The 17,239-nt window shown below is 43.0% G+C and overlaps 1 protein-coding gene across 4 annotated transcripts in view; it reads right to left on the bottom strand.

The window, feature by feature from the left end:
• Positions 1-336: 336 nt before the first annotated feature.
• LOC133450318 (tetratricopeptide repeat protein 28-like) overlaps positions 337-17,239 on the bottom strand; it is a 204,394-nt gene continuing 187,491 nt past the window's right edge. For 3 of the 4 annotated variants that reach the window (XM_061728843.1, XM_061728845.1, XM_061728846.1), the window contains 14 exons: positions 16,892-17,110; positions 14,745-14,904; positions 12,019-12,159; positions 8,416-8,560; positions 7,266-7,445; positions 6,638-7,182; positions 5,775-6,022; positions 5,505-5,629; positions 5,191-5,422; positions 4,739-4,815; positions 4,098-4,121; positions 3,181-3,310; positions 2,836-2,943; positions 337-2,673 (listed from right to left, as the gene is read on the bottom strand). In XM_061728843.1, coding sequence (XP_061584827.1) covers positions 1,058-2,673; positions 2,836-2,943; positions 3,181-3,310; positions 4,098-4,121; positions 4,739-4,815; positions 5,191-5,422; positions 5,505-5,629; positions 5,775-6,022; positions 6,638-7,182; positions 7,266-7,445; positions 8,416-8,560; positions 12,019-12,159; positions 14,745-14,904; positions 16,892-17,110 — 3,950 coding nt within the window. In that variant the 3' untranslated portion in view covers positions 337-1,057. The remainder of the gene's footprint in view (positions 2,674-2,835; positions 2,944-3,180; positions 3,311-4,097; positions 4,122-4,738; positions 4,816-5,190; positions 5,423-5,504; positions 5,630-5,774; positions 6,023-6,637; positions 7,183-7,265; positions 7,446-8,415; positions 8,561-12,018; positions 12,160-14,744; positions 14,905-16,891; positions 17,111-17,239) is intronic. The other variant, XM_061728844.1, reaches the window with a different exon arrangement.

Below are 17,239 nucleotides of genomic sequence, written 5' to 3'. Positions count from 1 at the left end.
CTATCTATCTATCTATCTATCTAGTCATCTATTCATCCATCCATCTATCTATCCAGTCATCCATCTATCTATCTATCCATCCATCTATTTATCTTCCACCTATCTATCTGTCTATCCATCTATCCATCCATTTATCTTCCACCTATCTATCTATCTATCTATCTATCTATCTATCTATCTATCTATCTATCTATCTATCTATCTATCTATCCAGTCATCCATCTATCTATCCATCCATCCATCCAGTCATCTATCTATCTATCTATCTATCTATCTATCTATCTATCTATCTATGTGATGTGAAGACAGTAAATCAAGAAAGTAACATGATGTTTTTATTGAAACAGTTTACTGATAAATGACAGATGGTTGTTGTGGATCTTTTCAGGTTTAATCTCAAAAAATCATGGGCTAAAAAGTCATACATGGTACTTAACACTGAATAGCAAGAGATTCCATGCTTCAGAGCAGACACTCAGTTCACAAAGAAATCAGGCAAAATGCCCTTTTGATTTCAATAAAAAATATTAAATCTTTTTTTCCACTCTATCCATCTTTACATGGTGCAGGTTTCTTCACTTTTTAATTATATAAAAATGCTTAATACTGATTGTGAAACACAAATTAATTTACAAAACATAATAATAATTATAATATTAACATCAATAAACAATAATAACAATAACAATTTAATTTTAAAACAAAAATAGAATGGAGGAAATCAGTCAAGGCTGTTGCATCTTGGCCCTCTCAAACAGCAAAGAGTTGGTGGGAAAAATACTGAATGGCATTTACATCTACCTGACACACAGTTACACACAAGCACAGTATCAGGTCGTTGAGTATTTCTCATTGCCATTTACAGTGTTATGGGCACGAAGACAAGACAGTCTCTAAAGCATTCATGTGTCTCTGCAGGAGCACGCTCACCAACCAAAGAAATCCTCCCGACTGTAGGTCGAGACTGGTGGACCAACGTGTTCTTAAAAACAGCCCTACTCCTCCAGCACACAGGATAGTAAATAATAAACAAAAGTATAGGACAGTTTGAAATGTTTCAGCATTTGGAGGAGGGGAAAAATCTTCCAGGTGACAGGAATTTGTATCCATTGCCAGCAGGTAGTCGGATAGAACGAGCACCAGGGCTACTGCTTGTAGAAATGGTAGGTGACGGTGACAATTTTCTGGGGTTGGAACAGTGGTGTCCATTGGAAGAGTTCTTGCTACCCCTATCCAGTGACTGCAGCCCTAGCTCCCGCAGCTCCAGGCTGTCTTGGGCATCATTAGGGGAGCAGTGGCGTGGAGAAAGGTTCAGAAGGCTCAGTACATCTCTACTGCCAGGATGTCCCGCTGAGCCGTGGACAGCTCTGACTGGACCCACATGTTGCTGTTGTTGAGCTGCAGCATTAGCCCAAAAGGTTTTCAGATTGTGGATAGCTTGGACTTTTTCATCAATTACCCCTCTTCTTAGCCGGTCTAAGTCCGGCACATCAGCTGATGTGGAACAGGCAGAGCCCGTAGAGGAGTAGGACAGAGCAGGGGATGGAGCACTTCCGGCTGGGGACTGGTGACCAGAACTAGGGGACACATTACTGGGGGAACGAGAGATGTGGCCACTGTACGGAGAGCTTGGGTACTTCAGTTTGAACTGTGCGTGGCTGTCCAGAGTGGGGGAAGGATGGCTGCCCTCCTTTTGGGAAGACTCGGAAACCGCAGGACTGTTGTACCCGGAGCTTATCTTCTGCAGGGAAGAAGAACGGGAAGGTGGTTTGGGTTTTGGGGAAGACTGAGCTCGACCACTAGCACTGCTATTGGGACGGCTGAATGCGCTAGTTTCCGAGGAGCGGAAGTTGCTGCCCCGAGCTGCTGTTCCACCTGCTGTCCCTCCTGCTATTGCCCCCTCTGCCCCAACCCGCTGGAGACTACCCACGGCACGTAAATGGCTGTGAGTCTCCTCCAGAATCTTCTGCGCCAGCTCCTGAGGATCGAGAGGGACAGTTTTTTCCTCCTGAGACTTGACAGTGCTATCTGTCTCTGTACTAGACTGGTCAGATTCCCCTGTATCTGAAGTGCTCACCTTACCCACCTTCTGGAAGGGGGAGTTGGGGCTGGGCACCAGGGAGGATTTCACAGGGGATGTGGGGGTGCTGACACTGCCCCTTGACGATACTGAGACAGTGTAGCCTCGTCCTGCCCCTGTGCTCGAACCTCCGACCCCTCTGCCTCCACGGTGGTGTCGCTGGCTGTGGCCCGGCGGCAAAGGCAGAGAGTCACAGTTAGTTCCCAGTGGCTCGCTGCTGATAATGGAAAAGCCCTCATATTCCTCTTCATCCCCCCTCGCTCCGGCCACTGCAGCAGCGGCCCCATGAGGAGACGAGCGACTACGGGGAACGTGGGGGTGTTTGTGGATGGAGTAGTGTGCCGTGGCCCCACCGCGCTGCCGATGACTCAGGAAATCACAATCTGACTTGGAAACGAAGCTCATGGAGGAGGCTACGGAGCTGAGGCTGTAGACTGAGATGGCATCTGATGCTTGATTGTCCAGACAATGAGGAGAGAAGGGGAGGCTGGAGTATCCCATGGGCAAGGGGTTGGACACAGACTGAGCCGAGGCTAAAGACTCAAGGGAAGATGAGCTGTCAAGGCTCAGTCGCTTGGGCAGTTCTGTGGAGTCTGAAAACAGAGAAGAGGAGAAAGGGATAAGAGTGATAATTAGCAAAACAACAGGATTGTTTGGAGTGCTTCATAAGCGCACATGTGGATTATTCCAATGAGCAGCCAAGCCCATGAAGACATTAAGACAGAAAACGTATAAAAGCTTGAGGAAATGTTTACCAAACAGCGCCAGCAGAGACTGGAGAGCAAAGTGCAAGGTGCGGCGGTTGGCCATCTTGCCCGTCTTCAGCACCACTTCTTCTTGGCCTACTTCACATAGATCAAATCCTACACACAAAAAAGAACAACAATTTGTAAATCTGAAAATGAGTGTGAGTCCAAAGGGGCACAGTGATGCTTGTGTCTTAATCATACATTGTATACACAGATCTGTGAATGCTTGTTGTGTGCTTTTAAACTTTTGTATTGTGAAGTACTTTATAGGTCTGTGTTGTAAAAAGTGCTACATAAAAAAAAACATGAATATTATGAATCTTAACTCAACTGTTTTCTTCGTTAACTTACCAAGAGCAGCCAGAAATTCATGGCATCCTGGCAGCCGCCATAGCTGCACACTAATGGACACCTGAATGGGCAGCAGGGAGAAATCCTGTTCTTTTTCCCCTGTCTGGAGTTGGACCAGCACCTGATGAAGCTGGTTAGGAAAGGGGATAAGAACACAATAACTGCATGAATTCCTTTTCATCTACAAGATTAAGTCATTTGTATTAATTCAAGAAGTTAAATGACCCAAGTCAGTTCCTGGCTCCTCGTGGCTTGTTTTGTATCCATTTGACGTAGCTAATATAATCAAAACCACCTATCAAAGGAGGACTGCAGTAAAATATTTTGTATTTTATCTGTAGCATATGTATAACAGACAGTATATACACACTGCATTGTGTGCATAAATCTATGTGAGGTTTTGAGTCCTATGTAGTAGTAATCAAGGCAAAGTAGGAAAAAAATCAACTGCCAGTGCTTTGTGGGGATGTATGTGTGGCCTGTGAGCACATTTGGTTTTCTTTTGGGATTATATGGCTTGGAACAGGGACACCTTTGTCAGCTTGACGTAACTGTGTAGAAAGTAAAAAAAACACGTCTCCTCACTCTCACCATTGTGGTTTTTACATCATAACTTTATCCCTGCAACTATTTTGATACTTTCCTCTGACCTATGAACCTGGGCCGCAAATCCTTAAATGCTCAAAAATCCAAGGCTTAAAAATCAGGAACTAAATAAGAAAAAATTATAAGCAATGGAAAACAATTGCTTGGTTTCATTTAGGCATGCAAATGCTTTAGTGTTAAAACAGATGATTAAATTGTCATGCAGTCTCACACTACAGGCTGATTGTTTTAAAATACAGCAGGACAAAAAGTGGAGCTTGGGCAAACAGAACAGAGTGGGATGGAGTGCAGGTAGGGGAATGCACACTTACCATTGCCACCATATTTTTAACAGCCTTCAGACCGCATGTTAGGAGCAGAGGAGAAAGAATAGCCTTTTAATTGCATGCATACCAGCCACAGACAAAGGTTACAAGCATTTAAAACAGTTAAAAGGACAACAGCAACAAGTTACAGTAGTTTTACTCTATCGCAGAGTTTGGTGCAAACAGCCAGTAAAGAAGAGGCTGAGACTGTTTCACGTCATGTGTCCTGAAACTGCCAACGTCACCGACATCTTACTGTATGGCCTTTGACACTGAGCTTGTGATTGCCGGGTTACACATGCACAGGGATAAACTTCTGGAGCTCGAGATTATTTCTCTACCCCCACGAGCTCTATTGCAACAGAACAGAACTCACGCTGTAACTAAAACTTTGCGTGGGAAGGATTTCTAGTTAGGCTCCAATGCAAAATTTAATCAGATATTTCCCTGATATTTTCTTCCACAAAGAAGTGTATGCTGTTAAGGCAAACAAAAGTTTCAGGGAACGCAAGAGAGCCTCGAATACTCGTTCCTTAAACTTTGGAATAGAAACAGTAGAAGCCGTTTGATCTGGAGAACACATTTTTATATGTTGCCATTAGATTTAAAAAATCCAGCAGCCTTTATTCAAAGCTGCAGGGGCCTACCCGATTGATGAGCTGCTCTCCTGCCTCTGAAGCTGTGATGAGTTTGCACAAAGCCTGGAGAGCTGGCGGTGGTAGACCTAAGGGATGGGATCAAAGGAACTTCTTTATTATTCATACAGGACACACTTATACCTCAAAATAACGTGAAACTAACACAAAGTGGGCATTTTTAGGGATTTCAGATCTTGAATTCTTATCACACAGTAATGCCAGCAGGGTGACCCCGATCAATCAGATTCAGATAAAAAGCTCGCTCCCATCACAAAAATAAGAAGAAATCTGACAAGGTCCTGATCCCAACATCACTTGGATTACTTATTTAGACTAGGGAAGGTGAAACAGCATAAATCCAAAGAAGCATGAAAATAATGCTAAATACTGAGAAAAATACTGTTCTGGACCAGTTTTGAATCTCCCTGATCAAACTGCGATGTGTGCCGGTCTCAACTTACCCAACAGTGATTGTAAAGTGGTGCTGCACTGCTGGAGCCTGTCCCCGGGGTCAGCAGTAGGAAAAAAGACGGCGGCAGGGATACCAGGGCCTGCAGAGTCGAGCCGGAAGCCCACAGCCGTGAGCAGAGCCTGCCAGCCAGGGACCCCCCCAACCTTGTTCTCCACGCTCTGCTGGGATGTGTACATGGAATTACGCTGTCCGTTCTGTATTCTCTGAAGAGATTTCTCCACCTGCGAAGGAAATTGTGGTGATGCATCAGTGTGTTAGCATCCTTTTGTGACATCTTCCATATTAAGCCTGGGTGTGCCTTACCAGATGAAGTAAAACTCTAAGTGCGTCACGGGCTCTATCTGGGTACTGCAGAATCTCAGCCAAAGCTTGGCCAATCAGAGAAGATGGGCTGTTAAGCTTCACATCATTGCCAATTAGCATGTATCCTGCATGGAGAAAAATCCGATAAAATATGTTAAAATGTGTTACATAACTTTGAAAAATGTCCAAGGTGCTGCAAAGAGCCAGAACACCAGCTTTAGGGTTATGATAAATGAAGAGATGAATGTATAACAGCACGGTATCTCTAACCTGCCCAGTTGGATGGGTGCGAGTACTGCTTGCTGCTCTGGACAGTCTTCATGGCATCTGCCAGTGCTGCACTAGCCTTGGTGCCATTGAGCAGGGCAGTGTAGAAGGCGTGGACGAAAACCTTGGAGGCTGCGACAGGGACGGGCCACAGGGAAACCAGGACACATTGGGCCCCGGCAGCCAGGAAGGCTCTGGTCAGTCCGACAACGCCGTCTGCGGTCACCTTGCTGCTGGACTCTTGGTACGACCTGTAGACGCGGCGACCAAGAAGGAACATGCGGAAATTAATGTGAAAATCATCAAATGTTTAGTAGATAAACATTTCAAGTATTTTACTCATTTCAAGAGTGAACTTTTACGTTCTCATTCATTTAATTACAATTATCAATGTTTATGGAGGTATACAGGGCCTATTATCTCCATTATAGCAATTCTAAATGTATCTAAATGTACGGGACTGTCTCAGAAAATTTGAATATTGTGATTTTCTGTAATGCAATTACAAAAAAAAAAATGTCATACATTCTGGATTCATTACAAATCAACTGAAATATTGCAAACCTTTTATTATTTTAATATTGCTGATCATGGCTTACAGCTTAAGAAAAATCAAATATCCTATCTCAAAAAATTTGAATATTCTGGGAATCTTAATCTTAAACTGTAAGACATAATCAGCAATATTAAAATAATAAAAGGCTTGCAATATTTCAGTTGATTTGTAATGAATCCAGAATGTATGACATTTGTTTTTTTTAATTGCATTACAGAAAATAAAGAACTTTATCACAATATTCTAATTTTCTGAGACAGTCCTGTATACCTTATCAGTATGAACATGTTTCCCTAACTGGTTTACGTACCCCAGGACCACAAGCTTTACTGGCAACCTCAAGTCCAGTATGTCTGCAGCTGTAAGCAGGAACTCCTGAAGCGGTGGGCTGTCACAGATACTGTCCACGTCACTGTTGTCATCCTGCATGTGCAGAGACTCTGGGATGGTACAGCCGCTTCCAATGGAGCCCTTCCTCCCTCGACCACTGCTACCTCTTCTCCCACCGGCTCCTCTGCCCAGCGTTCCTACTCCCACACTGGCGTTGGCCCCTCCAGGCACACTTTCGGGGTTTGGGGTGAGCACAAGCGCTGCCAGTTTCCAGGATATGTGGGTGGCGAAGTGGGCGCACTCGGCTTGCGTGAGGGCACTCATGACCCTCTCTTTGGTGGCAGCCGTGCTGGCCAGGGGTGGGCATCCCAGCAGCTCGGCAACCATGAGAGCCTCTTCCTCTGCGGAGGGCATCGGCCCCCAAAGCCAGCGGTCCATCACGGGCGAAGGAAGTTTGGGGTTTCCCACCACTGCTGCCATTGAGACGCCACCACACGGAGCTGGTCCGGGGCGGCGAGAGTAAGCCTAAGAGCATAGCAACACAGTTTTGTGAGATTCTTCAGTAGAAGTACGGTATCATTTTAAGTTATTTGAATATGAAGTATAACCTTTGCGCTGGTTCCAAGGCCATGGATGGAGGGCACAGCGATGAGGCTGAAACGCTCATACAGGTATTCATTAGAGGAACTTCCTTTTAGCAGGGCGAAGGGGATGAGGTAAAGCTCTCCTTCCAGCACCATCACCAGTTGTCTGTGCCTGCCAACAGGCCCGCTGGAGTGCATCAGGCCCTGTCAAACACAAGCATTAATGTGAAAATACACAAATGCAAACCAACAGACTGAAAAACAGCTTTTTCCCCAAAGCCATAATCACCCTGAACAATACCATATTTTCCACACTATAAGGCGCACCTAAAAGCCTTTAATTTTCTAAAAAAACCGCAGTTCGCCTTATAATGCAGTGCGCCTTATATATGATCATTACGGTAATGTCTGTTACTGTAGTCGGGGGGATTGTGGGTAATGTAGTTGGTGTCGCCGAAGTAATGGCACTAAAAACGTCAGGAATCGTCACAGACGTTCAAGACAACAGCAGCAACGCTGACTCGCATAATGGCGACTTTGACGAGACGGAGCAAAGCTGGTTTTTATTTTGTTAATAAAGTTTGACATACGGTACTTTTCCTCTTGCATTTGCTGTAGGATTTTGTAGCATTTCCTGTAGCGCAGCTCCATCAGGTAGATACGTAACTCAACCCCAGCCACTATAGTATGGTATTTTACCATATATTTAGTGCACCTTATAATGCGGTGCGCCTTATATATGGAAAACGTTTTAAAATGCGTCATTCATTGAAGGTGCGCCTTATAATGCGGAAAATACGGTATGTGAATGTCTTCATTACAGTTTTTTTTTTACCGTGCAATACTTTTTCCCGGCCTATATGTGCAATATTTCACCACATGGGTAGTTATGTTATTATCTGTAGATAGGATCTCAGGTCTTGATTTCACCATTCAAAATGCACCTTAACCTTTTTATATTATTTATATTTCTTATCTATTTGCACTGTCTTGCACTGGAGAGGTGATGCTGCTTTTAATCTCACTGTACCAATGTATAATGACAATAAAGTATTCTATTCTATTCAAATCACATTGTGTCATTGCACATGATATCAGTTCCCCAATACTTCTCTCTTCCTCAAAACTACACTAAGTATCCTGACAGGCTGTTACTTTCCCGGGTGGCACTCACCCCTTCCATAGGTGCGATGAGCAAATCATAAAGTGCCCGGAGTGGAGGTTTCCCAAGGTTACTGGAGCGACGAGGGAGGGAAGAGTTACCGTCTTTGGCAGGAGACATGGTGTTGCTGAACAAGCTGGTCATACTCTGACAACTCCTGCAAAGATAAAACACAAAGTAATGGAGGTTTTTTTATTTTTTATTTTATAAATCACACCGCGACAGAGCTGATTCAAGAGCTGATACACATCCGCACTAACCGTGAGCTCCATTTAGTGGTTTTTTCTCTCCAATGTTGTCTTTGTTTAAAAATAACAAAACTGTTATCAAATGATTCCTCATAGAAAATGCCACAGATTAACTGGTTTTCAAGTCTTTGCTGATATTTAGCCAGATGTTAAAATGGAGCAAATTAAGTAATCATATCAGCTGAACTGAAACTACCTTCGATATACAATGTATAATGACAATAAAAGGCATTCAATTAAAAACCTTTATTCATGAATCATGTACTGCATACCCTCTCAAACATAAATAGCATGTTGCAGGTGTAAACAAGCCTAATTTTAGTTTACATTTATGGTGGCATGCTTGCAACTACAAAACAACTGATCTCAGATAAGCGACATGGAGCAGAGATGAGTGACTTGCTCCGCCCCTTAAAACCAGCACCAACAGAAGCGTGAAGGCAGGACTGAGAAGAGAGCTACAAAGCCGGTGTCATGTGTGATGTATTTTGCAACAAATCTATCAACAAGCTTTTCAGAAGCGCTCAGATGTGACTGACAACTTCTATTGTGGCATTTGAGACAGTGTCACATCAGACAAGGCTGCATGGCTGGTGTGAAAGGCAGTGATCCAAAACTCAAGAATAGACATCTTCATCTAGACTGAAGCGGAACAGGGTTTGAGTCAGATGCAGGTCATGCGGGGTCTCTGTTGAGTTGTTGTATAAACTGGTGATTACAGTGTAATTACATAAACTACCACTAGATGGTAGTATTGAACTGCTGTGCTGATGCTAAATGAAACTGAATCAGTTTAGAGTCATCAATCAGGGGGCGGAGGAGCATAGCAAAGCTCATATCATCTTTAAAAGAACTTTGTCATAAACAATCACAGCTCAGAGCCTCCAGTTAATGGAAAATATGTCTATATGTGTCTCCACACACTTTCCCTGACTGTACAGTCATATTAAAGAGTATCTTACGACAACCAAAACAAATCCAAGTCTCTTTTAGAGAGACGTCTGTTGTGTGAAGAAAGTGACAGCTCTCTGCTAAGGCAGAGACACCCAGCATACTGACAACTGTGCTAATGGTGGCCCTGGGGTTAAAAGCCTTTCGGTTGGCCCTATGAGGTCCGGCTTTTTGCCTACACTTGTCACTGTTCTCCATCTGCTGCAACAGTTTCTAACAGATACAAGCCAGCAGGCTTCCATCTTGCTGTTGTGGTAGCCTCGGGCCACGGGCCTTCCTCCAGTCTATCTCTCTCCTCTGCTTTGCCATGAGCCTCCATGAGAAAAGAAAACAATCGTTTGTTAGCCTGACAGGAGCAATGAGAGAGGAGGCACGGATAAGCCGAGAGAAGGTGAGTGTCAAGTGTTGAGGGAAACAGAAAAGACTGCAAGCAGCTAGGCGGAAGGTGAAGAATGCGCTCAGCGGCTGTCTAGTTTGGTCAGCAGTTAAAAGAGAGGCCCTTAAATGGGATCTGAGCCCTAAACAAAGGTAAACAAGTCAGTCATTCCTACACAATGAGCTGTTTTTCATGAGGACAGAATGAAATAAAAAGGTTTCGTATAACCCCAAAATAGGGCTGGGCGATATGGACCAAAAGTCATATCTCGATATTTTCTAGCTGAATGGCGATACTCGATATATATCTCGATATTTTTTCTGTGACATAATTGGGGTTTCCTCCAAAGCATTATAGCATAGCATCTCTGTTAGCTTCATTTTTTTTCTGAGGCAAACCCTTAAAAAAACAGTCAGTTTTAATACAAAGCCTCGTGCCAAATGTCACACAGGTTCCTTTATTAACAGAGGTCTGCACAATATCAAAATGTATAAAACAAATGAAATAAAAATAAACTGCCTGCATATATAGAATAAAAATGCTTCTTGAATAAAATAAAACAAATATCCCTTTCCTGCATAACAATTAAATTAAAATACACTGTAATTAATACAATGTAGACAGTAACAGGCAGACTTTTCCACTGAAGTTGACAGTTGTGCAAATAACAAAACATTTGTGCAAATCTCAAATAAAACATTCAAGTCAATTTGTCACCAAATAAGCTATATCAAAATAAAAAAATAAAAAAATAAAAAAAATTCAAAAAAAAAATTTTTTTTTTTTTTAAATCGATATGAACGATATTGTCTCGTACCATATCGCGTTTGAAAATATATCGATATATATTAAAATCTCGATATATCGCCCAGCCCTACCCCAAAACTACTTGACCCTTAGATAACAGGCGTCTTGCGTGTCACTGTTACTGCTCCTTCACTTACAACTTCATCCTGACCATCCAACAGTCTCATTATGTGAAGATTGTGCATAATGACTCTTTCTGTTACACGCTGACAGGATTAGACAAACGCAGACTTTCATCACCACCTTCCAGTATTAATCCTCTGAAGCTCCTCTATGAAGATTAGTGTTAGAAAAGGGTAATTGACAGATCTTACAACGCAGAGTATATTGTTCCTGAAATTGATCGTTTCTCTTAGTTACAGGTAACCCTGGCAAGACTGCTCATTCGTTCTAATGAACACTAATACTACATTTTAACATGTAATTCAAAGAGAGGCCCTAAAAAGCACGTACTGCTGACTATCTGACACCAAACTGTTGGATTTAGGGAACGACAAAAAGGTTTCTCTCCATTTTCTGTGGCTTTAGCATTGCGATGACGGGCTCCTAAGCATGTGCTGCTTTAGAATTCAGAGTTTTTTGAGGCCCAAAAGAATGAGCGGATTATTACCAGCAGCCTATTAAAGGGGCTTAATAAGCACAGAGACTCAATTAAAGCTGGAATTACCCTCTCATCAAAGAGTAGCTCAACTGTGGACTAGGACAGGGACCCAGACACACATACGTGCACACATGGACACTTTCTTCTATTGGTATTTGTTCCCACTCCACCCAACGCACATGGATTCTTAGCGTAGTGTCAATAAAGACTAAACTCACTGACAGCTCCGCTGAAATCTCACAAAATCGACACACAGACGGAGCAAACACTGGTGTCAGTTTCTGGTAAAAGGATATATACATTGCACACACACACACACGCACATAAACACATCCACACACACACGAGGCTCCGTCAGAGAAGAGAGTTGATAAGGGCTTTAGCAGCTTGGCTCTGCTCAGTCTATTTAATAAGGAGGATTCACATACTGCCTCTGCGCTGGCAAAACAATGGAGGAAAAGGTCCTTTCACAGATGAGCCGCAATACCCACGAATCTCCTTACCACAGCAGATATTTTTCATCTTTTTTTTTCTTTTTTGTGAAAAAAAAGGTCCAAATAGCATTTGGCGCTTAAGACAGATTCATATTAACAGTCTAGCAGCGTTTCAGGTGATGTGCAACAGTCCCCTACCTGTTGAACAGGTTATTTCTTGACACCATGCGCAGGAAGCCTGTTGGATCAGTCACCGAGTTAAGCTTGTTGTTGAGCTCCTCAAACTGCTGGTCCAACAAATCTCCCGCCTCGCTCTCCGTCTCACTGCTTGAACACCCTCTGATGGAGACATAAAGAGATGGAGTGAGAGACGTCCACAGTCAGCCACGGAAATATTGGCAAGAAAAAGGGGAACTTGAGCACAGTGCACAATAAAGAGACTTACATTGTTTCTCTCTGCAGATAATCAACTCCACACACTCCTGATCTGCCATAAATACACACTATTCAACCCACACACTTGGCCTAATTTCCCAGACTTGTGTTCACACCCTGATAATAAGCGCAGTCAAATCCTTTCATTAAGATGCTGGTAATGTTGATCCAGTCCGACGGGGGAGTCAAACCCCCCACCCCACACTCTCCCCATCTCTGCATTTGTGCCCAGACCTTTTCTCTGATGAACCCACATCAAGCCCACTTTGGCCAGAAAACGTCAGCTTCTTGCTCTCTCAGCAGCCATGGTGTAACTTTGGATCTGTTGTAATCATTTAAACCAATTCTCCAAGGATGGAGAGATGTACTAACAGGAGGAAGATCGGATAAAGAATAATGAAGTGATTTCCTACATAAACACCTAAACCTGTCAGAATTTAGCATGCGCCAACCCCTTTATTATCCATGCTTTCACACACATGTGCTCCCTTCATTTTTCTTCATTCCATTCATTTACTCTCTTCTCATTTCAGAGTGCTTTCTCCCTTTGTCTGTGCTCCAGATAGTGAATGGGCTGGTAAGTGGTGCCATATTGTGCCCATTCAGGCGCAGTTGTGTCTACGGAACTACCCATTGGAGTGGTAAATGAGTTGGTAATGGGGCAGGAGGGCCGGGCTGCCAGGGTGACGGAGACTGGCAATGGGTGCACCAGCTGGACACCATGGATCAAACACCAACTAGAGAAACATCAAATGCCGTGCAGCACCACGGATGTCAGTGGGCGACTTTAACTTTTGACGTATTGTGCTGCATCTTCCCTCTCTTTCTGCAGAGTCGTGCTGGCTGCCTTCCCTACTGTCTGTCAGGTCTTCATTCACCACCCTCTGCTTCTTTGAACTCCCCTCATTGATTTGATCATCTCATCTCAACCTTCCTCTTCTTTCAGATACTCAGCAAACCGCTTTTTCTTCCCTTTTACTTCCCACGCCCTGCTCCAAAGAGCTGTTATTCCGTCTCATTTATTTCCACCGCGGAGAGAGTGAACTGCTTCAGGTTGGTGGTGGAGGCTTGTCATCACAGGGTGCAGCGGGGCAGAATAACCTTCTTTATACCCAGACGCATGATAGAATAAGCCTTCTTCAGCTAAATCTGGGGGAAAAAGTACTTTGTTGGAGCTACAGCTTCGGTGGTAAAGGGTTATTTCTCCATTTCGATCTGAAGATGTTTAGCTACCGGTTGAGTGTGAGCGTTTTCTACAATACTTATTTTCTATTTATGTCAAAGCAGTTTATATGGGAAATGTTTGGCCCTCCTCTTTTTAGGGATGGGCGGTATGGACTAAAAAATGTATCACGATAAGTTCTGGCATTTATCCCGATAACGATAAAAATGACGATAAAAAAAAATACCAATTCAACTCCACTTTAACTATAATCTATATGTTACACAAAAAACTCATCAACCGGAATCTATCTATCTTTCTTTCTTTCTTTCTTTCTTTCTTTCTTTCTTTCTTTCTTTCTTTCTTTCTTTCTTTCTTTCTTTCGGCTCATTTCTTTCTTTCTTTCTTTCTTTCTTTCTTTCTTTCTTTCTTTCTTTCTTTCTTTCGGCTCATTTATTTCTGGCTCCTTTCTTTCTTTCTTTCTTTCTTTCTTTCTGGCTCATTTCTTTCTTTCTTTCTTTCTTTCGGCTCATTTATTTCTGGCTCCTTTCTTTCTTTCTTTCTTTCTTTCTTTCTTTCTTTCTTTCTTTCTTTCTTTCTTTCTTTCTTTCTTTCTTTCTTTCTTTCTTTCTTTCTTTCTTTCTTTCTTTCTTTCTTTCTTTCTTTCTTTCTTTCTGGCTCATTTCTTTCTTTCTTTCTTTCTGGCTCATTTCTTTCTTTCTTTCTTTCTTTCTTTCTTTCTTTCGGCTCATTTATTTCTGGCTCCTTTCTTTCTTTCTTTCTTTCTTTCTTTCTTTCTTTCTTTCTTTCTTTCTTTCTGGCTCATTTCTTTCTTTCTTTCTTTCTGGCTCATTTCTTTCTTTCTTTCTTTCTTTCTTTCTTTCTTTCTTTCTTTCTTTCTGGCTCATTTCTTTCTTTCTTTCTTTCTTTCTTTCTTTCTTTCTTTCTTTCTTTCTTGCTCATTTCCTTCCTTCCTCCATCTTCCTTCCTTAAATCCGGCTTTACACAAAAGCGTCATCAACGGGAATTTATCATTTTTACCGCGAGATGACAAATTCTTATCGTGGGGAATTTTTTTGACGGTATATCGTGAATGGTAAAATATCGCCCATTCCTACTCCCAATGTATATTTCTGCAAAATGAGGAGAGATTATTAAAAATGAGAGGTGACAACACTTCTCAGAGATAGTATGTTGTGCAGTACGATTCACTACATGACTTATGTGACAGAGAATAGCAGGTGACATGAACACTACATTATGGATAATAGGCTGACAAGGCAGACAGGAGTGCTTCAACACATTCTGACAGTCACAAACAGCTCACCTGCTGTAGTAAGACTCCACTCCCAGAGCCTCGCGGGCACTGGCAATGTGCTGCTCTAGCGAGGAGCCGCTGACGACTGAACTGCTGCCTCCATCCTGGAAGTCTGACCCTCCGTCCGACACGCCCTCTCCCAGGTACACCTCGTGAAACTTTAGGATGCCTTAGGAGACAGGGACAAGTCAAGACTGGCTGCTTATATGTGTTTATGAAGTGAAAGTTTAATAACAAAAAAAAAGGTAAATGTAACCATTTCCTGCCATCTTTTTCTAATATGTTTCTATTAGATGCACACAGCGGGAGATTATTAGATGATTTCAACCGAGAGCTGTGAGTAAAGCCGTGAGTAGCATTGCATCTGTGGTGCTGAATGAATAAAACAAACAATATTCAATAAAAGATAAGAGTAGGCTGTCTGTGCCATCTGCTGCCTGGAGTGCAAGCTGTGTGTGTGTGTGTGTGTGAGTGTGTGTGTCCGTGGGTGTGTCAGCGCTGTACAAGGGGAATTTCTTCTCCTGGAAGTTTCATTTGAAATTCACTTAAATGATCAGGATCTGCACATCATTTCTCTGTGTCTTCATATTCAGGCCTGAATGTTATGAAATTACACAAGTGAGGTAATCGTGATTTTTTTTTTTTGTGGACTTTTGATCACTTGCACTCCTCGGAGCTGGCCACGTCTGCGTGCCAGCTGGATGCCAGGGAATGCCAGAAAGTGACAGACAGGCGATTAGTGAGCAAGTGGCTCCCTCTTAGCTTGGGGCGATATTTGCCGCTTTGAAGACCTACAATTGTCCCTGCGGTGCTCTTCCTGTCTGTGACACTAGTGCACGGGAGGGGGGGTCAAGTTCATCTGTTTGCCTGGGAGCTGGTTTTGATCAAATGCTGGAGCCTGGTGGCATGGGACACAAGTCCTGCCTCTCATTTCCTCTCGCACAGCAGAGAGCAAAAGGCAGCACAATGGCAGCCACAAGTCATGTTATTATTATTATTGGAATTTCGCCGCTCATGTACATGCCAATCGCAGGCAACTTCATCTTTGTGCAGGTGTTGGAGTAACTTTATGTTCCAACAAAAGACATTTACCGTATTTTCTGGACTATAAGCCGCACCTGTATATAAGCCGCATCCGCTCTATTTAAAAAAAAAAAAAAGATATGCAAGCCGCAAATATTTATGTTGTTAGATTAGACATTTACTACATGTACAGAACCATTTTGAACTGTAAATGATGTACATGTTTGTACCTAAATAGATCCTTTCCTAACAGTGTCTTTTAACACGGCAACAACTTTGCTGATTAAAACTGGACAGAACCAAGAGAAAATAACCGGTATTTATTTATCTATTTATCTGTTTGAAACCTGCTTCTACCTACTTCTATCTGCTAAAGAAGAAGTAGCGTATTCTTCTTTGCATTTATTTTGTCTTAGTTTTTATTCTAATTCCAGTTAGAGCGCCCGAGCGGTGGAAGAAAAATCCACAGAATAGCTGCACCTTTGTATAAGCCGCACGGTTGAAAACCTATGAAAAAAGTAGCGGCTTATAGTCCAGAAAATATGGTAGTTAAAATTTTATTAAAATTTTATTTAAACTATTTTTTTTTAACTATTTAATTAAAATGAAAGCAAATGACAGACATATAATCAAAAGAGTTAATAGCAAAGACTAAAATTCTGCTCTGACTTGGCGTCACAGCAAACTGTTTTCCTGTTAACATGTGTTAAGATGTTGCCGTTGTGGTTTGGCTGCCTCCCATAAGTGTCACTATCACTTAGCACGGCTCACTGGCAGATGCTTTCTGGGGTGAAAAGCCAGGCAGGGGGCAAGTCTTAGCCGTGGAGTGGCAGGTGGTGCTGCCACTTGGTGTCAAAGCTGGCCTTCTTACCTCCCGTTGGCTAAAACCAAGCCTCTAGCCTCAGGCCCCTTTTCTGCTTTGATTTAAACAAGCAACTGCATATGTGTGTGGATGCCCTAATCTGTCTAGCTGTCATGCTTTAATCTATGTACGAGAAGGCGTCTCACATATAAACAGAATGCATCTTAGTTGCAGACTGCTCTGTAAGTGCAGATCAGCATCAATGCTGTTTCATCACATTAGTAAGATCATGTACAGGTAGCAGAATAGACCGAGCAAAGTCCAACCTTACCTGCTCCCGGGGCGAGCAGCCAGCTGTACAGGTAGCCCGCAGCCATAGAGAAATACAGCACTAAAGCCCTCTGGCTGTTGACCGTATCCAAGATATGCTCAACCGTTACGGGCGTGTAGGGGTCCGAGTCCTGCTGGCCCGTCTGCCTCTCCACCAGCAGATCGGCGAAGGCCCGCGTACGGCCACGCTCGGCCACCGCCAGGGCCTCATCGTGGTGGCCTGTGGAGTTCAGAGGTCAATGTTGATGAATGGGTGAATTCTAACACTCAATATGTCAGGCATATTAACCTTTGTCTGGTGTTAGCTTTCTGTTACCATCTCCGATGTTAACGGGTCGGTTTTGACCCG

This window comes from Cololabis saira, chromosome 9 (assembly GCF_033807715.1).
Source record: "Cololabis saira isolate AMF1-May2022 chromosome 9, fColSai1.1, whole genome shotgun sequence".
Classification (NCBI taxonomy): Eukaryota; Metazoa; Chordata; class Actinopteri; order Beloniformes; family Belonidae; genus Cololabis; species Cololabis saira.
This window is presented reverse-complemented; position numbering and strand designations above follow the sequence as displayed.